The sequence below is a fragment of the Lepidochelys kempii genome, chromosome 1, assembly GCF_965140265.1.
Source record: "Lepidochelys kempii isolate rLepKem1 chromosome 1, rLepKem1.hap2, whole genome shotgun sequence".
In the NCBI taxonomy this organism is placed as follows: domain Eukaryota; kingdom Metazoa; phylum Chordata; order Testudines; family Cheloniidae; genus Lepidochelys; species Lepidochelys kempii.
This window is the reverse complement of record NC_133256.1, coordinates 157,168,049-157,193,905: the sequence shown is the minus strand read 5'-3', so window position 1 is coordinate 157,193,905 and position 25,857 is coordinate 157,168,049. Positions and strand designations below refer to the sequence as shown.

Sequence of the window (25,857 nt, the reverse complement as noted above, 5' to 3'; positions counted from 1 at the left end):
AGGGGCATAGCCACAGCTGGGCGGGGGCCCACCCACTTAGCATCCGGGTCCACACAAATCAGGACCAGAGCTCCCCAAATCCACAGGCTGGGATGGGGTGAGTCTTTCCAGGCGGAGGGTGTGCTTCATGGGGGTGGGTCTGGGCACGGCTGGCGCTAGGGCCGGAGCAGCAGCACACGGCACTGGCAGGAGAGGGACGCGGCCAGCCGGGCGGACAGACCCTAAGACAGGATGGATCTTGAGCCCCGGCAGGGCCCCCCCTCTACCCCATGGGGGTGCCCTGCAGCCTCATCTTCTGGTGCCTTCTGAGTGGTGAGGGCTGACTGGAAGGATGGGGGGAGACAGGCCCCCCATCATTGCCTGCCCACCCAGTTTTCCTGTCCTAGCTACACCACTGGCCTAACACAATGGGGCCTGGAACTCTTATGCACTTGTACAATACAAATAATAGGACTTGAACCCGGATCTTCCACATCCCAGGTGAATCCCCTAACCACTGGACTATTAGAGAAACATTTGAAGAGACTAGTTTTTGTTCTGATGCAGAATGAAAACAAATGTTAAAACCTCAAGATTTTTCAAGGAATGGAATTCTTATTTTCTGGCCCACCATCGCCCTAAATAAAGTCAAAGATCTTACTCCAAAACACTATAACCAGCCTCTCACTTTAGGACTCTTTTTTAGAGCTTCTCTGACTTCTCAAGGTTGTTTTTAATTTGCTTCCTGTGCCTCAGATGATTACCCATTTGGAAATGAGCTGCACCTGTGCCTTAAACAGATCACTGCTGTTCTGGCTTTTCTAGCCATTAGTAGCCAGGCAACCATCAGCATTAGTTCCTACAGAGGAATACATATTTGCCCAGTACTTCTTTTCCTAGTTTCCTTCCTGCTGGGTGGAAGAAAAGAAGTTGCAGCACATTCAGAAAATGTAAATGCAAAAGAACACTTTACTATGTTTTTTATCATTAATTTCACCTTACCACTTATTCACATGCCTCCAGCCCGAGCCCAGAAGTCTATACAACAATGAAACATGACTGCAGCCTGACCCTGTGACCTCGAGTCAGCTAATATGGGCCCGCTGTGGGTATTTCTTTGCTGTGTAGACATACCCTAAGCATCAGGGCTCATTCTGCTTTATTCCAAATACTTAATCTACCTGGCCACAGTTTTTCTCAAGCAAGTGATCTGTTTCTGATTTGTCTTCTTACATCTGATATATATAGCTAATATTAATTCTTTGCATTTACACACTGCTTTATCATCTGTAGATCTCAGAGCGCTTTACAAAAGGTGAGTAAGCACTTTAATCTTATTTTGCAATTAGCCTAAAAGCTGAGATTTGAAAAACTTTATGAGAGGCAATGTGGTCCAATGGATAAGGTATGAATCCATCAGGGGTTCTGTCCCCAGCTCTGCCCCAGATTTCCCACATAATCATAAGTGAGTCACTTAAATTCTGTTCCTCAGTTGCCCCAGACACTTCACCGTTACAGTGATGTTATTGATCATTATTAGGGCTCTGTGTCTGTCACAGAGGTCGCAAAAGTCAGGAATTCCATGACTTTCTGTGACTTCTGCAGCAGCCAGTGTGTCTGACCCCACGGCTGCCCAAGCAGCTGGCTCTGGAGCCAGCTGCTCATGTGGCCCCCAGGACAGCCCCACCAGCCACTGCTCCAGGCAGCGGTCCCCGGCCAGCCAGAGTAGCCGCAGTCCGTGGCCCCGGTAGCTGGTACTGCTGACCCCAGGTGACCTCCCAGCAGCGGCTCCCCCATCCCTCCCGGACAGCTCCCCTCAGCAGTGACACCCCCTCTTGTCTCCCCAGCACTCCCCTCCCCCAAGATTTAATCACGGGTATTTTTAGTACAAGTCATGGACAGGTCAGGGGCCATGAATTTTTGTGTATTGCCCGTGACCTGTCCATGACTTTTACTAAAAACACCCGTGACTAAATCCTAGCCTTAATCACTATTTAAAAAGGGTTACTTAGGTTGTATCTTAGCCATCGGTGCTGGGCCTTAGCTGAGCCTTTATCAGTCCTTCTGGATTATGTAGCATCTGCAGTTATCAATAGTGTGACATTTTAAAGACTAAGGCCTAGATTTATGCCATTTAGATAAACCTTGAGAGATAATTATCTGGAAATAAAAGAACGAACAAACTGTTCAGAAACTTCTTCTTCCAGATGTTTTATTGTAAGGTTTTATTTTTACTGTGTGGAGGAGGGAAGTGCAGCTCTGCTTCTCCTCCAGCTTTCTTTATATGGATAGCAGGAGCCCGAAGTGCTACAGACAGGTAGTCAGTTATACACGGGAACTACCATATGACTGAAGTCAGTCATGTGCTTAAGTACCTTACTAAACTGAGGCCTTAGTTCAGAAGTGAGAAAAATGTTAAAAATCCTACATAACTTTTGTCTGCTTTTCAGATTTTTTCCCCTTTTTTCCCCTGAATTATGCACTACCAGAAAGTGCTCATATACTACAGTGATGAGGTGATATAAGAAGCCATATAGAATAGAACTAGTGTCTCAGACATATGGGCACGGAGGCCCAGATATTTAAGTGTTGCAGCACCTAGCATTGTAACACCTAACTGATTTAGGCTCCTAGGTGCCAAAATCCCATTGACAATTGATGGGATTTAGGCTCTTAGGAGCCTAAATCACTCTTGCAAATGGTCTTTATGCTCCTAAATCTATTAAGTATTGCAACACTGAGCACAGCAACACTTATGTCCTTTTAAAAATCTGCTTCCTGGTGGCTTGCCAAAATATCACTTTTTTAATATTAAAAATAATTGATACTGAACGCACCCATGATAGAGTTTCAACTTCCTTCTGATAAGGTTAGGTTGACAGTACGGAATGTAAAATCTGATTGCCATATAAGCTTTAAATCTACACCAGCATTTTCCCACTTTCAAATATTTGTTACTTCACTGGACATTGTATGGGCTGGAAAATGTTTTAATCAAAAAGAGATAAATGGAGAGAACTGCCAAAAATGCCTCCTTAGGTAAATGTTATTTGAAACTATTTGGTCAGACAAAACTGCTATAAAACAAAACCCTCTAAGGACATTTTCATCTGTAGACTCACATTCTTCTTAAAGACTGAACACTGAAGACTGCAATGGAAAATAAGGTGTTCTGGTTACTGACCATTTCCCTCATTGTGGGGCTCAGCAATGCCTTGCTGCGTAAGTGCATGTTTAAAATATCATGTTCAGGGCATAAGCTCAAACCACCTGAAATTAATCAACACTAATTCTGAGTATTGTTAAATAAGGTATTTCCCAAGGATCTTACTTTATAATTTCAGTAATGTTAAATATTAAGAAACTATTATGTTGATTGTTATGTTGAGATGTAAAATTTAATGTACTTTAGCTTCATAATGATTCCAAATGGGAAAGAATAAAAATTAGGACCCCTCTAATATTTTTTTCTTGGCATGAGTGGGAAGGATAGAGCAAAGATGTTTGAGATCTAATACATTTATGGTTTTTTTTGTCATGCAGAGATAACTAGATGTGGGTCTGTTCTTCTAACAATAGTGTTTTTTTTCCTGGAGAGATTTGTCCACATAGGGCCCAATTTTGATCTGGATGTTTGTGCAGAATTCTACTGATTTCATTGGAAGCTGTTCGTGTTCAGGGAAAAAAATTATCCCAGAGATGGGAAAAATAGACCTGGAGGAATTAGACATAATACAGTCTTGTGGCAAGGCACACTACCTAGTGTATTAGCAGCATATAGCAATTCTTTCAAGAGCTTAGCTCATGTTTTTGTATTTGCGAGAGTCCTTTTGCAGAAATGTTTGATAGCACTGCTTACACAACAGATCTATATGATAGAAAGATGACATCCTTGTTCCCAAAATATAGTCTTTGGGCCCTTTGCATGTACATGCTTGGGCAGCTGCTCGCAAAAGAGAATACACAATATGCGACACAGCAAAAGTCATTTTTGATAAGGTGAAGCATGTTTTACATACTCCTATGTAGGATCTTATTTTTCTATGGAGTTAATATTATTTAAAGAAAAAAAGTCAGTTACTTTAGAACCAGAATTAAGGTTTTGCAAATCTTATTGGGAATTACTTCAAAATTTTACAAATTTATAAACAGTTCTTGTTTGGGCTTTAAGCTTCGAGCAGTCCAAACGCTGGAATCCAAACATTGTTCTATTGTAGGGGAGCTATCTGCCTATCTTAGAATTTTATATTGCTGCCCATCCCCATATCATCCGAAAGCCTTCCATGAATATAGGCTAGCAACAGTGAGGCCCCTAGAGGACTTCATGCTAGACTGACTAGTCCATTTTCATGGTCCAAGTTAAATGCATTCTAAAGTACTGTATATAAACCAGCATATATAATGTACATACTTCAGATTTTAGTTATATTTATATTGTTAAAAATACAAGGAATTTTAATACACAAATTTATAAGACGCAGTACTGCAAAATCCTTATTATGCAACCCTCAAAAAGCTTTTCCTAAGGTCCCGATCATGCTCCCATTAAAGTAAATGGAAAATTTCATTGACTTCAATCTGCAAGATCAGGCCTTAGGAGCTGCAGAACCAGGTTGTGCCTATTTGTTCCCATGAACTCGGATGGGCTCCCCTCCGGAAATCCACCCAGCTTTCGAAAAGGGCCTGCTCCTCAAAACCAGGTTGTGAGTGTGTCTTAAGTACTTACATAGCACCATACATGTACACCGTGCTTTACAAAGCATGAACAAAGACAAGATTCCTGCTACATGGAATTTACTGTCTAGAAAGGGTAAGAGAATCGTGTCAAGTCAAATCTCCAGAGAGTCTAGGTATTCCAGACCTGAAGTTTGGAAAACACGCCACTCCCAATAAGTAAAGTAGCAAGAAAACAATTTCAAATAAACAAAAAATAAAAAGGACTAGTTTTCACATCTGTGGTATTAGATGATTTAAGCAAAGTACTCGATATAGTAAACCAGTTCCCACTTTTGCATTTCTACTTTGATTTTTGCCAGTCTGCTCTCACTTTTCATTGGGATTTTACACAAATGTAACTCCATTGATTTCAGTGCAGCTTCTTTCAATTTACAGTAACTACAAAATTAGGGACAAATTCTTCTCTGGGGTATTTGCCTGGGGTACTACTGACATAGCTGGAATTCGGCTCTTAGTATTTTACAATTACAAATTTGTACTACCAGTAGTTGTATAATTTTTGTAGTGAAGTAAAACTACTGTACAGTAATGCTTACTGTTACTGTGCTGGAGGGAGGCTTCTTTTGGAGAAAGAATGCCAATCATTACAAAGCTGTCTAGTGGTTTCATAGTGGTATAGGATGACCAGATAGCAAGTGTGAAAAATCAGGACAGAGGGTGGGGGGTACTTGGCAGCTATATAAGAAAAAGCCTCAAATATCAGGTCTGTCCCTATAAAATTGGGACATCTGGTCACCCTATAGTGGTAAGAGCAAATATTCAGCAGTCTCAGGACACTAGACTCATTTAAATTGTGAATTTGAACGTATTTCTTCTGCAATATAAGTCTAAGGAAATAACCCATTTCACTGCTTGGTCCCCTGCTGAGGGACTGTTTTGAGCTGGGTCTATTTATAGTTTAAGGTAATAAATTGTTTAGGTTTACAAAAGTGCTTGATGTGGCTGAAAGTGTCATTTACAGGCCGGTGCAATTTAACAGATTCATAATGATTTAAGGAAAAATATGTTAGGCTGTTTACCTTGTACTTCGTTTTAAATAGCTCCAGGTGAATGTGATGTGCAACCAAAAGCAAGAGAAAACTGTGGGTATCCAGGCATCACTGAAATTGAATGTAGTGCAAGACAATGCTGCTTTAATTCAGATGCTCCAGATAGCCCCTGGTGTTTCAAACCAGTTCCAGTAGAAGGTAAGTGTGTGAAGGATGTCAGTTTTTTCAGTGCTGGCAGACAGACTTATTTGTATAAATCCCAGTTCTGCAAGGTGTTGAGCATCTTCCCCTTCCATTAAAGTCAATGCAGCAACTTTCAGGAGGAGTCCTGTGATCAGTTAAATGTCATGCTAAGGTAGGGATTGGTGCTGTCTTCTGCATGGTGACGTTACCATCTTGTGAATGCAACCATATAACTAAATGCATTCTTACACACTAGTGTGTACAGAAGCCACACGGTGAAGCAGAAATGACATTTTAGTAAATCAGTAGATTTCAAAGATAAATGGAAGATTACAAATGTGACTGCCTTAGAGAGATTGGTCATCTACAATTAATAGATACATGGAAAGAAGAGGAGGAAACAGAGGAAAAACTGAGAGGATTTGGGAGGTTGAGGAGAATCTTGTTTAAACTGGTTTTCAGTTTTTCCCTCTCATTTATTTTTTCATTTCCTTCCTATTCAACACCATCTGGCACCCCCTTATGTGAAAATATTTAGAGTTCAGTTACTAATTTGTTTCCTCTATTGCTGACGGGGAAAATTAAACATAGTCCTAACTTTCAGAATGATGTCAGTGTTTGTGAAATGGGTGTTGTTGAAATTGTTTGAGATAGGTAACGCACTGGGCAGTAGTCATTTTCATTTTTTTCCTTCTCCACCCAGAATGTCAACTATAAAATGGATCTTCTCTAGAAACGTGTCTCTCACGGTGGAGTTCTTCATTATGACAATGACAAAGTGCACTCATCTGTACAATGTATGCAAGCTGCAATGATGCTGATTTCCATGCAGGTCATTTCTGATCCCTCTGTTTTCTTTACAATGACATAGTTTACCACTGCAGTCTTTTTTCTATACTTTAGTATCATGTACCTGCCTGAAACAATAAAAGCAGCAAAACAAAAATTGCTAGATGCTTCTTTGGTATTTTTGTGCTCTAAATAGGTTGCCCTTTCCTGGAAAGTGGATATTTCTCTCTCTGACTTCCCAAGAGAAACCAATTACTGTCAGTTCTGGAGAAAAATACATCATCCTATTGTCAATACAAATACTACAGATTAAAACATTACCAAAAAGATGAAACTAGCGCAAGTTGGGTATGAATTAAAATTACCAGCTAAAGACTTTTCTGTGGCCTACATGATCATAGTCTATTTCCAAATGGACAAGTATCCACATGGCTAACCCATCACATATGGCATGGATTGATAAATTTGTTGGCTGTCTTAACAGAGACACAAGGACTCAATGGACCAAGGAGACTGAACTACCTCCTCACCCCGCAGGTACTTCCTCCAGATCATGGTTAAAGCACCTGGACAGGGCAATGTGGACAAGTATGCAATGCTACTACCCATGCTGCTGGAGATTTTAGTCTCCAGGGCTTTCATGCTAGAACTTTTCACGAGCACTAGATGTGCTCAAACAAACCTTGTTTAGATGAAGAGAACTGATGAACTAATCAGATAATTCTGTGTCACTTGGATTTGATTTCATGATATGCACTTGCAAAGGATTCCTGTCATGGAAAAAATGCCATGAGCTCAATCCATTTCCCACTGAAGTCTTTTCATTGACTGAGAGTTGATCAGGGCCCATGTTTGTAATGAACTGGAGCTTGGAATCCATCTTTCCAGTCACACCCTCATTGCAGATTTCCTCTGCCTTTAAATTCAGCTTTCTAGCTGTGTCTTGGACAAAATGGTTAATCCCTATTGACACCAGACATATCTTTGTGCTTTTATCCTATACAAACCCCCCACTGATTGTTGATAAAGAAAATAAATAAATGGCAATTTAAGCTTTACATTTCTCAGATGCAATTGCACAGCCTGATCAGAAATAGCCTGCCAGTTTCCACATTTAAAACTGAAGTCACCCCGTAGATAGCTTTACCTTCAATAGACATCAATAATAATTATTTATTTATATATATGGTCATACTTCCTAGAGGTCTGGGCCTAATTCTCATAGATATTAAGGTCAGAAGGGACCATTATGATCATCTAGTCTGGCCTCCTGCACAATGCAGGCCACAGAATCTCATCCATCCACTCCTGCAATAAACCTCTCACCGATGTCTGAACTATTTGTCTTGCATCTTATTCCAGTGCTTAGTCACCCTGACAGTAAGGAAGTTTTTCCTAATGTCCAACCTAAACCTCTCGTTGCAATCTAAGCCCATTGCTTCTTGTCCTAGTCTCAGAGGTTAAGAAAAAGAAAATTCTCCCTCTTCCTTGTAACAGCCTTTTACATACTTCAAAACTGTTATCAAGTCTCCCCTTAGTCTTCTCTTTTCCAGACTAAACAAAAGAAATTTTTTAAATCTTCCCTCATAGTTCGTGCTTTCTAGACCTTTAATCATTTTTGTCGCTCTTCTCTGGACTTTCTCCAATTTGTTCACATCCTTCCTGAAATGTGGTGCCCAGAACTGGACACAATACACCAGCTGAGGCCTAATCATTGCGGAGTAGAGCGGAAGAATTACTTCTCGTGTTTTGCTTACAATACTCCTGCTAACACATCCCAGAATGATGTTCGCTTTTTTTGCAACAGTGTTACACTGTTGACTCATATTTAGCTTGTGGTCCACTGACCCCCAGCTCCCTTTCCTCAGTACTCCTTCCTAGGTAGTCATCTCCCCTTTTTGTACATGTGCTAATATAAACACACAGAAGCTCATACATAAACAACTCCCCCCTTCAAAACAAAGCCTTGACAAAACAAAAAATACCCTACAATTCACCCACCAAGGAAATGAGAGTGAACGAATCACACGTTAATATGGTTAGATAGGTTCTCATGCCATCCGCATCATAATACTATCTAGAGTAGGCAGAGCAAAAATTAGAGATCTGAACCACAAGGGGATAGTTTCACCAAACCGCCTTCAACAAAACCACGGACAAGAATTTAGGAGCAGTTCATCTGTGAATGAGAGAAGCTGGGGGTAGGGACTGAATTGAAGGGATGGGGACAAATTCCCTCCACCCCAAACCCGATATAGAAAACTTTGTAAGGCAAAAAGGAAAGTGAACTATTCTATATAACGTGACTATTGTCTGCACCTTACTGGGAATGGAAGTGAGAAGACAAAGAAGGAAATGATACCTTTGACAAATATTGCAGCTACATGTAATCTCTTCAGGGACTATATTGTGCTCCATGAGAGAGAGAGAGTTACTGCAGCTCCCCCAGGAATTAAAAACAGTGGTGTTTGTGTGGGCATTGATTATCCCTGCCCCAGCCTGGAGCCCCTTCCTGCACTCCAAACTCCTCATCCCCGGCCCCACCCCCATTTGGAGTCCTCACTCCTCCCCACACCTCAACCCTCTGGCCCAGCCCAGAGCCCCCTCCTGCACCCCAAACCCTTCAGCCATGGCCCACCCCAGAGCCCACACCCCCAGCCAGAGCCCACACCCCTTCCTGCACTCTGAACCCCTTGGACCGAGCCCCACCCCAGAGCCTGCAACCCCAGCCCAGAGCCCATACCCCTTCCCGCACCCCAACCTCCTGCCCTCGCCAGGTGAAAGTGAATGAGGGTGGGGAAGAGTGAGCAATGGAGGGATGGAGCGAGCAAGGGGTGGGTCTCGGAGAGGGGGCAGAGGAGAGGGCAGAACAGGGGTGTTTGGTTTTGTGTGATTAGAAAACTGGCAACCCTAATCTAAGTGCTCATAGCTCTCTGAGCCAGAGTAACCTATAGTGGTACAAGGCACATTTAGAGCAGTATAACTGCATCTATATTAGGGTTTATACTAGTAGACCTACTTTGGTTAAAAAACCCTGAAAGTTATACCAATACAACTTTTAAATATAGGTCAGCCTAAGGCCTGAATGTAGCATGAAAACTGACTTCCCCTGTCATCCCGACTCCAGGGCAAGGCTGAAATACCTGGGCCGGGATGGTTTATGTGGGAAGCTTGCACTGCTGCTACCTCATCTGGCTACTGCCATAGGCAGGATACAGAGATAGATGGACCTGACCTGGAGTGGCAAAACTGATATGGATAAACAGAGGTCTTTAATGTCCAGAGCGTTCAATCCAGTATTGTTCACCAACAGCAAATTCACTTAAAGGTTTAAAAAACAAAACTAAATAAATTTTTCATGGGAGCTCACAGCAGAAAACAAGCACAAGGAGATTTCCCTCAAATCCCTACCTCAGTCCCTATTGACTCTGCCTTTCTTCACCTCCCAAGTTTAAGGCAGTCTGCCTCTCTCCCCGAAAACCATCAGGGATATGGAAGTTTTCTTGACCTGGCTGGTTCTTTCTACCCCACACACCAATTAGAAGCAAGAAAAAGGTACAGATTTTGGAGCCGGAATCTTTCTTCTATAGCAGTAGCTTCTATAGGACCATCTAGCACTTCTGAGCCTGCTCAGTTAGCCCATGTACCCTGTAGGTTTGCTCTACCACAAAACCTTCCCAGCATCTATATCTGCCACCGATGGAATATCTGAGCTGCTGAGTACATGGATAATAACCAAAGGGCATGCCATGTAGATTTGCTCCTCCCCACCAGCATCTGCCACTGATCAGAAAAGAGACAAATAATTAAGGCTGTTGTGAAATTCACCAACTGAAATCCCTCCTTTAATGCTGGTGCCCTTGGTCAGCTTTTGATCAGGTAAGTGAATGAGAACTGGCTTGAATTCTAAACACAGAGGGGAAGTCTGGTACGTAGACAAGAAAAAGTGTTGTCCAAATCTTATAATAATTAGCAGGACCGTTAAAAGGAGTTTTTTTTCTCTTTAAATGTACTGTTGCAGAAGTACAGCACCAACTAGAGCAGTGGCTCTCATCCTTTTCAGACTACTGTACCCCTTTCAGGAGTCTGATTTGTCTTGCATACCCCCAAGTTTCACATCACTTAAAACCTACTTGCTTACAAAATGAGACATAAAAATACAGAAGTGTTACAGCAGACAAGTACTGAAAAATTGCTTATTCTCATATTTACCATAATTATAAATCAATTGGAATATAGTGTACTTACAATTCTTAGTATATAGAGCTGTATAAACAAGTCATTGTATGAAATTTAATGTGTACTGACTTTGCCTAGTTTTACAACAGGCTACATAAAAAGCACTAGCAAATATCTAGATGAGTTGAAGTACCCCCTGGAAGACCTCTGTGTACCCCCAGGGTTACGTATATCCCTGGTTGAAAACTACTGAACTAGTGTACCGTGGATATGTTGTTTCCTAAACGCAGGTACGACAACTACTTGTGATGAGAAGCCACTACCATCCGTGTTACATTTATTCTTAAAGGACAGTCACCTTGGAAAAAAAAAATTCTACTGACCAATTTTAACAAAAGATCAAGTTTCTGGCCCTATTTGAACAGTATATCCTGATTTTCCTTCCATTCTCCCATCCCCAGTGATAGAGTCTCTTCAGCAGGGAATCGTGGGCACTGGCCTAAGAGCAACACCACCCAGACATGCTTGGCCCCATCTTCCCTTTTGTGCCCATGCCTGCCTGCTGGCCCCCTCAGCAGCAGCATTGAGGTAAGTCCACTTTACACCTTGTTTGAACCAGGAGTGGAGACCTTGACCCTGAAGAACCATCCTTTCTGCTGCCTACCTCACTTCCCACTGATCCATGGCTCCACGTAGGGCCCTGTGGAGGGAAAGAGTTCTGGGATTGCTAACCCTCAGAGCTCACAATGAGTTAGAACCTAAAGATTCATGAGACTTTAAAAATAAATTTCCTTCCAGTTTTTCAGGCTTTAGGCTTCAAACCCAGTTATAGGTCCATAAGCCATTTCAAGGCCTCCTCTGTGACACTGTGGATATCACCCACGTCGTCATCCCTATTTGGGGCACTGTGTTAGATGTTTTTCATGTTCTCACTGCAGCCTCATGAAGGGGAGTCTTTGATTTTCCACATTACATCAAGTAGCTGCAGCTTCTATGGTTTATTTGGATGTGGTTCAGTATGGCCCAAAGTCTGCACAGCAGATTGAAACCTGGAGGGCAGCTAATTGGGTCAATGATAATGTGCTTGTTTGGAACAGTGAATGAGGTCCAGACACTTTGCCATTCCCTGGCTAGATCCAGAGACATGAGGTGGCTGCATGTGGTTTCTGCAATTTCAGGCATTATTGGGGTATGGTGTCCATAATCTGCCTGATGGGAAGTTGGATGGAAGAGGATAACCTTCACGTGGTTCACCATGTTAAGTGGAAAACCACAACTCAAGTAATCAAACTGGCAACTGAATGTTGACTGTCAGTCAAAAGACCAACAAAATAATAAGTATAAGTAATAAATAAGTATCTGGTTAAAAGATAGGAGACAAAGGGTAGGAATAAATGGTCAGTTTTCACAAAGGAAAGAGATAAATAGCAGGGTAACCCAAGGATCTCCACTGGGACCAGTGCTGTTCAACATATTCATAAATGATCTAGAAAAAGGGGTAAATAGTGAAGTGGCAAAGTTTTCAGACAATGCAAAATTAGTCAAGATAGTTAAGACAAAAACTCACGGCAAAGATTTACAAAGGGATCTGTAACAGCATGTCACCCACCTCTTGCGAGCACCCTATTCTGCTATGGTGTGTCTGCAGTTTTTTCCAATTTCCTCTAATCATGGTGCCCCTGTCGGCTGCTGCACTTGTCGGGCAGGCCTTTGGTGCCTCCGCCCTCTCACAGTCCATGTGAGGAACTGAAGAAAACAACTTCCTTTCGGGGTATACTGTCTAACCGAGCCTATCTCAAAGTCCTCAGTAACGTCCTGCAGCTCCTCCTTGTCTCAGTCACTTCACAGTCCAACAGGGCCCATTGCAATTCCCTTCCTCTGGCAACATCTCTGTAGCCCAGCCCAGGCTCCAGTCCTCAGTCTGACCAACAGGGTCTATCTCAGTACCCTAGTTGGCCGGCTTACTTGCAAAGGTTCCTACTCTTGGATGGAGCAGCACCCCCAGGGCTTCCTCCATGGTGACTCTTCATCTGCCCTTCTGTCCTCTGACTCTGGATCTCCAGCTGGGTCAGTCTCAGTTCAACCCCCTTCTAAGCGGTTTACAGTTCCATATACAGTCCTTTCCCTGGGCTTATCTAAACTCCCTTCTGTCAGGTCACAGCCACTTCCCCAATGGCTGTTGGAGGGGACCCAGGCCCACTCATTACTTTGAGCCCCAACCCAGGAAGCCTCTAAGTAGCAACTATGTGCCACATCACTTTAACTAACTGTGTTTCCCTGGGCCACTTCCTCATGGCCCTTATCTTTGTCGAGTGCCAGCAGCCAGCCAGGAGCATCTTCTTTGCTCCCTATCCCTGCCAGCAACAACCTGCCGTGGCTATTTCAGCTACTGCAGTCAACCAGGAGCACTGCTTGCTCCCCCAGTTCCCGCCAGCAGGCTGAACTTACTCTGGGCTCACAGCTCCATTTATACAAGTCTGCTAGACCCTGATTGGCTGCTCCCTGCAGCCTCTCTGATTTTCTGCATCCTACGCCACCTCTCTAGGCAGCTTGGAGGATCTTTTCCACTGCCTTTTTCTGGGGCAAGGTGTGGCACGGCAAGGCCTACAGCTGGGGGCCTCAAGGCCTAGTCTACCCCATCATAGGATCTCACTAAATTGGGTGACTTGGCAACAAAATGGCAGATAAAATTCAATACTGATAAATGCAAAGTAATGCACATTGGAAAACATTGGAAAACCTTCCATCTGAGGAGAAATTAAGACAACTGGGACTGTTCAGTTTAGAGACAGCTAAGGGCCAGGGATATGGTAGAGGTCTATAAAATCATGAATAGTGTGAAGAAAGTGAATGTGGAAGTGTAATTTACCTCTGCACATGACACAAGTACCAGGGATCATCCAATGAAATTAATGGGCAGCAGGTTTAAAACAAACAAAAGGAAGTACATCTTCACACAATGCACAGTCAACCTGTGGAACTTGTTGCCAGGGGATGTTGTGAAGGCCAAAACTATAACTGTATTAAAAAAAGAATTAGCTAAGTTCATGGAAGATAGGTCCATCAGTAGCTATTAGCCAAGATGGTCAGGGACACAACCATGCTCAAGGTGTCCTTACATCTCTGACCGCTAGAAGCGGCGATTGGATGACAAGGGATGGATCACTCAATAATTGCCCCGTTCTGGCACCTGGCACCAGCTACTGTCAGAAGGCAGGATACTGGGCTAGATGGACCATTGGTCTGACCCAGTGTGGCCATTCTGATGTTCTTATTATGGGGATCCAGTGGAGTGGGGCTCCACCTATGTCTGGTTCCCACAGTGGTGTGAGCTTAGCTTGTGCCAAAGGCAGAAGTTGAAGCATGCCTTCTGCTGTTCTAACTTCTCCTGATGTGAGCAGTCAGGAATCAGGGAGTGGCAGCCAGCTTTCTGAGGCCACCACTCCCTATTATGCAACACAAACAAAGTGGAGAATCAGGGACATAATTTTGAAAGAAATAGGAAACATTAGGAACATTAAAAACAAACTGGTATGCAACACACCAGTTATAAATTTTATTTGGATTTATTGAAAATGATAAACAGTTGCCCAGTACTAAACCAGTGAAGAGGATTTTTTTTTTTTTTAAAATAGTTGGTACCCAAACCCCACCCCATCCAGTAATTAACTGTGTCATTGTATAAGACAGGAATGACCTGGAAATCAAAATTATTACAGAGTAGAAATCAGAAGATTTAAACACATTCCTTCATCAATGGTTCTATTGACAGAGAAGTTGCTGGTGTAAGTTCCTGGGGTAGATTTTCTTTAATAATCTGAGGGTAGAAAAAAAAGGGAAAACCAATATTTTAGGGTCAGATTTTCCCATCAAGTCCACAGGTCAATGAAAAGTATTTTTTCTGAATCCTGAAGCAGCAAAGCTGTGACAAATTGAGAGGTGTCTATCAGGCAATTGTTCAGCACAACGGTCCCCTTCTGCACATCCTCAGCTGACTGTACACAGGAGTTCAGCTGGTCTAATAGAAGGAGTGTGTCAAGATTTTATTTTTCTTTAGTTCGGTTATACCCAGGAGGTGGTGAGTAAGATCAGAGCAGAGGCCCTGATAGTAGAAATTGCACAAAGGCTGGGATGCTACAACTGGAATCTGCACCAGCTTTTTGTGCCCTTCATGTGAGATTTGTGCTGATGGCTACTGAATGACAGAGGATCCTAGCTGTAGAGAGCCAGCAGCAGAATAATAGTATATATCATATGCACATAAACCAATACAGGGAGATGAAACAAATGTATGTCATATGGGTATGTCTACACTACGAAATTAGGTCGAATTTATAGAAGTCGGTTTTTTTTAAATCGGTTTTATATATTCGAGTGTGTGTGTCCCCACAGAAAATGCTCTAAGTGCATTAAGTGCATTAACTCGGCGGAGCGCTTCCACAGTACCGAGGCAAGCGTCGACTTCCGGAGCGTTGCACTGTGGGTAGCTATCCCACAGTTCCCGCAGTCTCCGCTGCCCATTGGAATTCTGGGTTGATATCCCAATGCCTGATGGGGCTAAAACATTGTCGCGGGTGGTTCTGGGTACATATCGTCAGGACCCCGTTCCCACCCTCCCTCCCCCCGTGAAAGCAAGGGCAGACAATCATTTCGCGCCTTTTTTGTCTGCTGCCAGCCAAAGATGTAAAGGATAGATGGAGTGGGTCAGAACAAGAAATAGACCAGATTTGTTTTGTACTCATTTTCCTCCTCCCCTGTCTAGATCACACTGCAGTCAGTCACAGAGAAGGCGCAGCGAGGTTAATCTAGCCATGTATCAATCAGAGGCCAGGCTAACCTCCTTGTTCCAATAACAACGATAACTTTGGTGCACCATTTCTTATTGGAACCCTCCGTGCAGTCCTGCCTGAAATACTCCTTGATGTACAGGCACACCCTTTGTTGATTTTAGCTCCCTGAAGCCAACCCTGTAAGCCGTGTCGTCAGTCGCCCCTCCCTCCGTCAGAGCAACAGCAGACAATCGTTCCGCGCCTTTTTTCTGTGCGGACGCCATACCAAGGCAAGCATGGAGGCCGCTGAGCTCATTTTGGCAATTAGGAGCACATCAACCACCACACGCATTATCCAGCAGTATATGCAGCACCAGAACATGGCAACGCGATACCGGGCGAGGAGGCGACGTCAGCGCGGTCCCGTGAGCGATCAGGACATGGACACAGATTTCTCTGAAAGCATGGGCCCTGCCAATGCATGCATCATGGTGCTAATGGGGCAGGTTCATGCTGTGGAACGCCGATTCTGGGCTCGGGAAACAAGCACAGACTGGTGGGACCGCATAGTGTTGTAGGTCTGGGACGATTCCCAGTGGCTGCGAAACTTTCGCATGCGTAAGGGCACTTTCATGGAACTTTGTGACTTGCTTTCCCCTGCCCTGAAGCGCATGAATACCAGGATGAGAGCAGCCCTCACAGTTGAGAAGCGAGTGGCAATAGCCCTGTGGAAGCTTGCAACGCCAGACAGCTACCGGTCAGTTGGGAATCAATTTGGAGTGGGCAAATCTACTGTGGGGGCTGCTGTGATGCAAGTAGCTCACGCAATCAAAGATCTGCTGATATCAAGGGTAGTGACCCTGGGAAATGTGCAGGTCATAGTGGATGGCTTTGCTGCAATGGGATTCCCTAACTGTGGTGGGGCTATAGACGGAACCCATATCCCTATCTTGGCACTGGAGCACCAAGCCGGCGAGTACATAAACCGCAAGGGGTACTTTTCGATAGTGCTGCAAGCTCTGGTGGATCACAAGGGACGTTTCACCAACATCAACGTGGGATGGCCGGGAAAGGTGCATGACGCTCGCATCTTCAGGAACTCTGGTCTGTTTCAAAAGCTGCAGGAAGGGACTTTCTTCCCAGACCAGAAAATAACTGTTGGGGATGTTGAAATGCCTATATGTATCCTTGGGGACCCAGCCTACCCCTTAATGCCATGGCTCATGAAGCCATACACAGGCAGCCTGGACAGTGGTCAGGAGCTGTTCAACTACAGGCTGAGCAAGTGCAGAATGGTGGTAGAATGTGCATTTGGACGTTTAAAGGCACGCTGGCGCAGTTTACTGACTCGCTTAGACCTCAGCGAAACCAATATTCCCACTGTTATTACTGCTTGCTGTGTGCTCCACAATATCTGTGAGAGTAAGGGGGAGACGTTTACGGCGGGGTGGGAGGTTGAGGCAAATCGCCTAGCTGCTGGTTACGCGCAGCCAGACACCAGGGCGGTTAGAAGAGCTCAGGAGGGCGCGGTACGCATCAGAGAAGCTTTGAAAACCAGTTTCATGACTGGCCAGGCTACAGTGTGAAAGTTCTGTTTGTTTCTCCTTGATGAAACCCCCCGCCCCTTGGTTCACTCTACTTCCCTGTAAGCTAACCACCCTCCCCTCCTCCCTTTAATCACCGCTTGCAGAGGCAATAAAGTCATTGCTGCTTCACAGTCATGCATTCGTTATTCATTCATCACACAAATAGGGAGATGACTACCAAGGTATCCCAGGAGGGGTGGTGGAGGAGGGAAGGAAAATGCCACACAGCACTTTAAGCACAGCACTTTAAAAGTTTACAACTTTAAAATTTATTGAATGACAGCCTTCTGTTTTTTGGGCAATCCTCTGTTGTGGAGTGGCTGGTTGGCCGGAGGCCCCCCCACCGCGTTCTTGGGCGTCTGGGTGTGGAGGCTATGGAACTTGGGGAGGAGGGCGGTTGGTTACAGAGGGGCAGCAGTGGCAGTCTGTGCTCCAGCTGCCTTTGCTGCAGCTCAACCATACACTGGAGCATTCTGGTTTGGTCCTGCAGCAGCCTCAGCATTGAATCCTGCCTCCTCTCATCACGCTGCCGCCACATTTGAGCTTCAGCCCTGTCTTCAGCCCGCCACTTACTCTCTTCAGCCCGCCACTTACTCTCTTCAGCCCTCCACCTCTCCTCCCGGTCATTTTGTGCTTTCCTGCACTCTGACATTATTTGCCTCCACGCATTCGTCTGTGCTCTGTCAGTGTGGGAGGACAGCATGAGCTCGGAGAACATTTCATCGCGAGTGCGTTTTTTTTTCTTTCTAAGCTTCACTAGCCTCTGGGAAGGAGAAGATCCTGTGATCATTGAAACACATGCAGCTGGTGGAGAAAAAAAAAGGGACAGCGGTATTTAAAAAGACACATTTTATAAAACAGTCACTACACTCTTTCAGGGTAAACCTTGCTGTTAACATTACATACATAGCACATGTGCTTTCGTTACAAGGTCGCATTTTGCCTCCTCCCACCGCGTGACTACCCCCTCAACCTTCCCCCCTCCCTGTGGCTAACAGCGGGGAACATTTCTGTTCAGCCACAGGCAAACAGCCCAGCAGGAATGGGCTATACTGAGTGTCCCTGAAGAAAAGCACCCTATTTCAACCAGGTGACCATGAATTATATCTCACTCTTCTGAGGATAACACAGAGAGAGAAAGAACGGATTTTGGTTGAATGTCAGCAAACATACACTGCAATGCTTTGTTCTACAGTGATTCCCGAGTATGTGTTACTGGCCTGGAGTGATAAAGTGTCCTACCATGAAGGACGAAATAAGGCTGCCCTCCCCAGAAACCTTTTGCAAAGGCTTTAGGACTACATCTAGGAGAACCGCAAATGCCAGGGCAAAGTAATCCTTTCACATGCTTGCTTTTAAACCATGTATAGCATTTTAAAAGGTACACTCACCAGAGGTCCCTTCTCCGCCTGCTGGGTCCAGGAGGCAGCCTTGGGTGGGTTCGGGGGGTACTGGCTCCAGGTCTAGGGTGAGAAACAGTTCCTGGCTGTCGGGAAAACCGGTTTCTCCGCTTGCTTGCTGTGAGCTATCTACAACTTCCTCATCATCATCATCTTCTTCGTCCCCAAAACCTGCTTCCGTATTGCCTCCATCTCCATTGAAGGAGTCAAACAACACGGCTGGGGTAGTGGTGGCTGAACCCCCTAAAATGGCATGCAGCTCATCATAGAAGCGGCATGTTTGGGGCTCTGACCCGGCTGTTCGCCTCTCTGGTTTTCTGGTAGGCTTGCCTCAGCTCCTTCAGTTTCACGCGGCACTGCTTCGGGTCCCTGTTATGGCCTCTGTCCTTCATGCCCTGGGAGATTTTCACAAAGGTTTTGGCATTTCGAAAACTGGAACGGAGTTCTGATAGCACGGATTCCTCTCCCCAAACAGCGATCAGATCCCGTACCTCCCGTTCGGTCCATGCTGGAGCTCTTTTGCGATTCTGGGACTCCATCATGGTCACCTGTGCTGATGAGCTCTGCATGGTCACCTGCAGCTTGCCACGCTGGCCAAACAGGAAATGAGATTCAAAAGTTCGCGGTTCTTTTCCTGTCTACCTGGCCAGTGCATCTGAGTTGAGAGTGCTGTCCAGAGCGGTCAGAATGGAGCACTCTGGGATAGCTCCCGGAGGCCAATACCATCGAATTGTGTCCACAGTACCCCAAATTCGAGCTGGGAACGTCGATTTAAGCGCTAATCCACTTGTCAGGGGTGGAGTAAGGAAATCGATTTTAAGAGCCCTTTAAGTCGAAATAAAGGGCTTCACTGTGTGGACGGGTGCAGGTTTAAATCGATTTAACGTTGCTAAATTCGACCTAAAGTCCTAGTGTAGACCAGGGCATATATCTGCATAGGGAAGAGATAACTGAGATGCCCCTACAATAAATATTCTCTATTTTTCAGGTTAATGAAGATGAAAAAATCACTAAAACTAGTTGAAAAGTTATTCTGATGCTAAACCATGAATTTTATTTACCCTTTTTTACTATTCCCCTCCCTACCTTCAAGTTTCCAACCAGCAGTAAAGCTGGTAAAAAAAAATTGTCAAAGTGTTTTCCAATGAAAATGTTCATGGAAAACATTTAGATTTTTAATCTAAATTAAATTAAATTAAATTTGTTAAATTAAAATAAGCTTGGTATTTTTGAAGACAAATACTGGGAGTCATCTTTCTCAATATTGAAATCCCATTGGCTAACATAAAACACAGGATTTCCACACACTCTTGGTTAAAGAAGGAAGCTAAGAGAGTTGGTTTATAAAGTTATGCTTGTTTGGGGATAGTCACTTCAAAGGAAGGGAGTGCTAAGAGTGAGATTTTCTGTACTATGTGTGCTGAATTACCCTGGCTGGACTACTGGATCTTTATTATTCTGGTCTCACTTGATATTAAGTTATCATTCATCAGTGGGATATAAAGTGTTTGCAACCTATCACAGCAGCTCAGTATGAGTGGGAGCCCAAGCTGGTGGGTCAGAGGGCTCAGTGGAAGTAAGGCAGTTTCTGACAAAGATTTGCCTCCACAGGAGTACAGATTCACAGACTGAATGGCAATGTGAATGCTCGTGAAAGTACAACTTATCACAGCAGCTCAGTGTGAGTGGGAGCCCAAGCTGGTGGGTCAGAGGGTTCAATGGCACCCCAGATCCAGGTGGCACCCCAGGGGGAACCTGACAGATTATCCTCTCGGATTATCCTCCAATCTAATCCATTTTCCACTAAACTGCGAGTACTGAGCTCGCCCCTTCCACTCCCGTAGCATTGCTGTGACTGGGCTCAGTAGTGGAACACACAGCCTGATTCAGTAGAAATGTGAAACGGCATCCCAAATCCAGCCTGCGTGAGAGCTCTGCCACTTCTTTTTCCTGCCTGGAACCCGTACAGCACTGTTTTCCCAGGAAAGTTCCTGTTCAGACCTCTTTGGCTCCAACAATTTCTCAAAAATGGATTAACGCTTAGTAATTCATTAACCCTTTATAAACCATTTATGAATGGAATGTTAATATAAAGGATGACCATTAGTCCCCTATCCTTAAAAATGATGTGGTTTCATTTTAAGCCACCACCTGAAATACACTGTGTTTGTGCATTAGGAAGTAAGGCCGTTTCTGACAAAGATTTGTCTCCACAGAAGTACAGATTCACAGACTGAATGGCAATGTGAATGCTGGTGAAGGTAAAAGCTTGGAGGGCTTTGCAACTTATCACAGCAGCTCAGTATGAGTGGGAGCCCAAGCTGGTGGGTCAGAGGGCTCAGTGGTACCCCAGTTCCAGGTGGCACCCCAGGGGGAACCTGACACAGTACCTACCCTCTCCACTTTACGCACTACTGGCTATTTTGAGTCAGGCACACATGGTCCACTAAAGATGAGATTGGACTAGGACTAGTACAGGGAGCCAATAAAGAATGAAACACACTGGGCAGCATGTGATACCGTGAGTGTATATAAGGGAGAAAGATAAGAAAATAAAGTAAGAGTGAATGAAGTTCTGTCAAAAAGGGATTTGCCAGCATCGCACAAAGCACAATGCAGGCCAGGGAGAAAACAAGCATCATTCTCCACTTCCATTAGTTTTGTATATTCAAGTAATGGGATAATTATACACATTTCATAGAAGTATGTTACCTTTTTTCAGGAGAGGATAGAAACACCAGGGCACACCTGGGTATTTTGCATCAAAACAACATCCTTTAGATGTACAATCTTTCACTGAAATGCCTGAATAACCACAGTTCTTTCTTTCTTTCACGTCCATAGCACATTCACCTGCACCTGTTAAGGCAAAGTACAAGATATCTGTACTTTCCTGGTTGTGGTTAGTTTTCAGAACTCTGCTCGTTCACATTTTTAGCTTAATAGCAGTGTCATTTATCTCCTATGCTTTCAGAAGTTAAAATTCGTAGCTCTCTCAAAATGGAATCCCCTCAATTTAAACACCCCTACCAGTAGAAAAAATGTGAAATTGTGAAATGAAATCTCAGTTCTTACAAGTAAAACCTGACAAACTATAACATTGTAGAGTGAGATTTTGAAAAGGGCTTTAGAGAGTTGGGTGCCCAGCTCTGATTGCTTTAGTGCATAGGAATGTCACCACAGTCAAGTAGAGGTGAGAGTTGTAATCATGCTCTCCTCCATTCCAGTCTAATCCACCTTCTACTAAACTATGAGTATTGAGCTCATCCCTTCCACTCCCATAGCATTGCTGTGACTGGGCTCGGCAGTGGAACACATGGCCTGATTCCGCAGAAATGTGAAACAGCATCCCAAATCCAGCCCGCATGAGAGCTCTGCCACTTCTTTTTCCTGCCTGGAACCCGTACAGCACTGTTTTCCCAGGAAAGTTCCTGTTTAGAGTAGTTTACCTGGCCCCACGGCACATACGACGGCTAAGTCTGGTATTCTTGAAGACAAATACTGGGAATCATCTTTCTCAATATTGAAATCCTGTTGGCTAACATAAGACACAGGATTTCCACACACTCTTGGTTAAAGAAGGAAGCTAAAGGTGTTGGTTTATAAAGTTATGCTCCTCTGGGGATAGTCACTGCAAGGGAAGGCAGTGCTAAGAGTGAGTTTTTCTGTACTATGTGTGTTGAATTGCCCTGACTGGACTCCTGGATATTTATTATTCTGGTCTTATTTGATATTCAGTTTTCATTTATGCCTGGCATATAAAGTGTTAATAGCTATTATGCGCATGTGAGAAATGGGATTAGTTTTATGGATGGTTATAAACACATCAGTAGAAGTTGTTATAAGCCAAGGCTATGAATAAACTAATGACCTGTTGGGCTCCAACAATTTATAAAAATGGATTAACCCTTGGTAATTTATTAATTTTTTATAAACCCTTTTTGAATGCAATGTTAATATAAAGGATGACCATTAGTCCACTATCCTTAAATATTAGTTAATTACTCTCAGTATTCAAAATTCACACCTTATTTCCAGTATGAATTTTTCAAGCTTCACTTCCAGCCACTGGATCTTGCTATTCTTTTGTCTGCCAGATTAGTGAGATCTCTGGTACCACTTTCCAGGAGATGGATAGTGTAACGCTAGGAGGGTGACCTGCTGGGTTTCCTGGCCTGAAATGGGAAACCCTACATTTTGGAGAGAGGTTCACTGAGGAGAGACAGAGGCTGCCCATTTAATAACAATTTCCTGAGGATGCTTCTAATTATTGGGAATGCGACGGTTTCTACTTCAGAAAATGTTAAATTATTTCTTAGAACATTCATTAGTGAAGCTACAAATGCTATGGTTGCCTTTTTGGTAGTCAGTATCTCCAAGAGAGAGCAAAAAAGTCTGATGTAGTGAAGGAACATTGGAAACCAAGATTATTGCCCATTGATACATGGCCTGGCTTTGAGTAGGGAATGAAGCACCAGGGAACACCTTTGATGCTCGCATTAAAGCTGGTCACGAAAAATTCTCAAAATGTTTTCCAATAGAAATGTGCATAGAAAAGATTTAGATTTTTAATCTAAAGTGTATTAAAAGAAATTTCCTATTGATGTTAACGGGAGCTGGCTCATGCCGTAAGTAAGGGTTTCCTCTGCACGTTGCACATTATTGAATATTTTGACTCAAGCACATATGGTCCACTAAACATAAGAATGGACTAGGACTAGTACAGGGAGCAATTAAGGATGAAACACACTGAGCAGCGTGTGATACTGTGAGTGTGTATAAGAGAGAAAGATAAGAAAATAAAGGAAGAGCCCATGAAGTTCTGTCAAAAAGGTATTTGCCAGCATCACACAAAGCATAATGCAGGCCGGAGAGAAAACAAGCATCATTCTCCACTTCCATTAGTTTTGTACATTCATGTAATGGGATAGTTATACACATTTCATAGAGGTATGTTACCTTTTTTGCTTTCAGAAGTTGAAATTTATAGCTCTTTCAATCTGGAATCCCCTCAATTTAAACACCCGACCAGTAGAAAAACTGGGAAATTGTGAAATGAAATCTCAGTTCTTACAAGTCAAAGCTGACAAACTATAATGTTGTAGAGTTGGATTTTGAAGAGGGCCTTGGAGAGTTGGGTGCCCAGTTCTGATTGCTTTAGTGCATAGGAATGTCACCGCAGTCAGTAGAGGTGAGAGTTGTAATCATGCTCTCCTCTATTCCCGTCTAATCCACCTTCCACTAACCTGCGAGTACTGAGCTCGCCACTTCCAGTCCCATAGCATTGCTGTGACTGGGCTCGGCAGCGGAGCACACACGGCCTAATTCAGCAGAAATATGAAACGGCATCCCAAATCCAGCCCGCGTGAGAGCTCTGCTGCTCCTTTTTCTTGCCTGGAACCCGTACAGCACTGTTTTCCCAGGAAAGTTCCTGTTCAGAGTAGTTTACCTGGTCCCACGGCTCACACTAAGGCTAAGTCTGGTATTCTTGAATACAAATACTGGGAATCATCTTTCTCAATATTGAAATCCCGTTGGCTAACGTAAGACACAGGATTTCCATACACTCTTGGTTAAAGAAGGAAGCTAAAAGTGTTGGTTTATAAAGTTATGCTCCTCTGGGGATAGTCACTGCAAGGGAAGGCAGTGCTAAGAGTAAGTATTTCTGTACTACGTGTGTTGAATTGCCCTGACTGGACTCCTGGACATTTGTTATACTGGTCTTATTTTATATTCAGTTTTCGTTTATACATGGCATATAAAGTGTTAATAAATGAATACTCAATATTATGCGATATCATCTTAGAAATAGGATTAGTGTTATGGATGGTTATAAACACATCAATAGAAGTTGTTATTAGACAAGGCTATGAATAAACTAATGACATGTTTGTCTCCAACAATTTATAAAAATAGATTAACCCTTGGTAATTTATTAATTTTTTATAAACCCTTTTTGAATGGAATGTTAATAAAAAGGATGGCCATTAGTCCCCTATCCTTAAAAATTATGTAGTTTTGATTTAAGCCGCCACCTGAAATACGCTGTGGTTGTGTATTAGGAAGTAAGGCAGTTTCTGACAAAGATTTGTCTCCACAGAAGTACAGATTCACAGATTGAATGGCAATGTGAATGCTGGTGAAAGTACAAGCTTAGAGGACTTTGCAACTTATCACAGCAGCACAGTATGAGTGGGAGCCCAGGCTGGTGGGTCAGAGGGCTGGGTGGTACCCCAGTTCCAGGTGGCACCCCAGGGGGAACCTGACACAGTACCCTCCCCACTTTACGCACTACTGGCTATTTTGAGTCAAGCACACATGGTCCACTAAAGATGAGATTGGACTAGGACTAGTACAGACAGCCAATTAAGGATGAAACACACTGGGCTGCATGTGATACCGTGAGTGTATACAAGGGATAAAGATAAGGAAATAAAGGAAGAGCCCATGAAGTTCTGTCAAAAAGGTATTTGCCAGCATCACACAAAACATAATGCAGGCCGGGGAGAAAACAAGCATCATTCTCCACTTCCATTAGTTTCGTATATTCAAGTAATGGGATAATTATACACATTTCATAGAAGTATGTTACCTTTTTTCAGGAGAGGATAGAAACACCATGGCACACCTGGGTATTTTGCATCAAAACAACATCCCTTAGATTTGCAATCTTTTACTGAAATGCCTGAATAACCACAGTTCTTTCTTTCTTTTACGTCCATAGAACATTCATCTGTACCTGTTAAAGACAAAGTCCAAGATATCTGTATTTTCATGTTTGTGGTTAGTTTTCAGTACTCTGCTTGTTCACATTTTTTAGCTTAATGGCAGTGTCATTTATTTCCTATGCTTTCAGAATTTGAAATTTATAGCTCTTTTAATCTGGAATCCCCTCAATTTAAACACCTACCATTAGAAAAACTGGGAAATTGTGAAATGAAATCTCAGTTCTTACAAGGAAAACCTGATGAACTATAATATTGTAGAGTAGGATTTTGAAGAGGCACTTAGATAGTTGGGTGCCCAGCTCTGATTACTTTAGTGCATAGGAATGTCACCGCAGTCAGTAGAGGTGAGAGTTGTAATCATGCTCTCCTCCATTCCAGTCTAATCCACCTTCCACTAAACTGCGAGTACTGAGCTTGCCCCTTCTGCTCCTGTAGCATTGCTGTGACTGGGCTCTGCAGTGGAACACACAGAGCCTGATTCAGCAGAAATGTGAAACGGCATCCCAAATCCAGCCCGC

At 43.5% G+C, this 25,857-nt stretch overlaps 1 protein-coding gene across 1 annotated transcript in view; it reads right to left on the bottom strand.

The window, feature by feature from the left end:
- Positions 1-25,857, bottom strand: part of TFF2 (trefoil factor 2) — a 74,187-nt gene that overhangs the window by 44,561 nt on the left and 3,769 nt on the right. Inside the window, exons 3-4 of the mRNA XM_073328423.1 lie at positions 25,204-25,350; positions 21,324-21,470 (exon numbers count right to left, since the gene is read on the bottom strand). Of these exons, the coding sequence (XP_073184524.1) occupies positions 21,324-21,470; positions 25,204-25,350 (294 nt within the window). The remainder of the gene's footprint in view (positions 1-21,323; positions 21,471-25,203; positions 25,351-25,857) is intronic.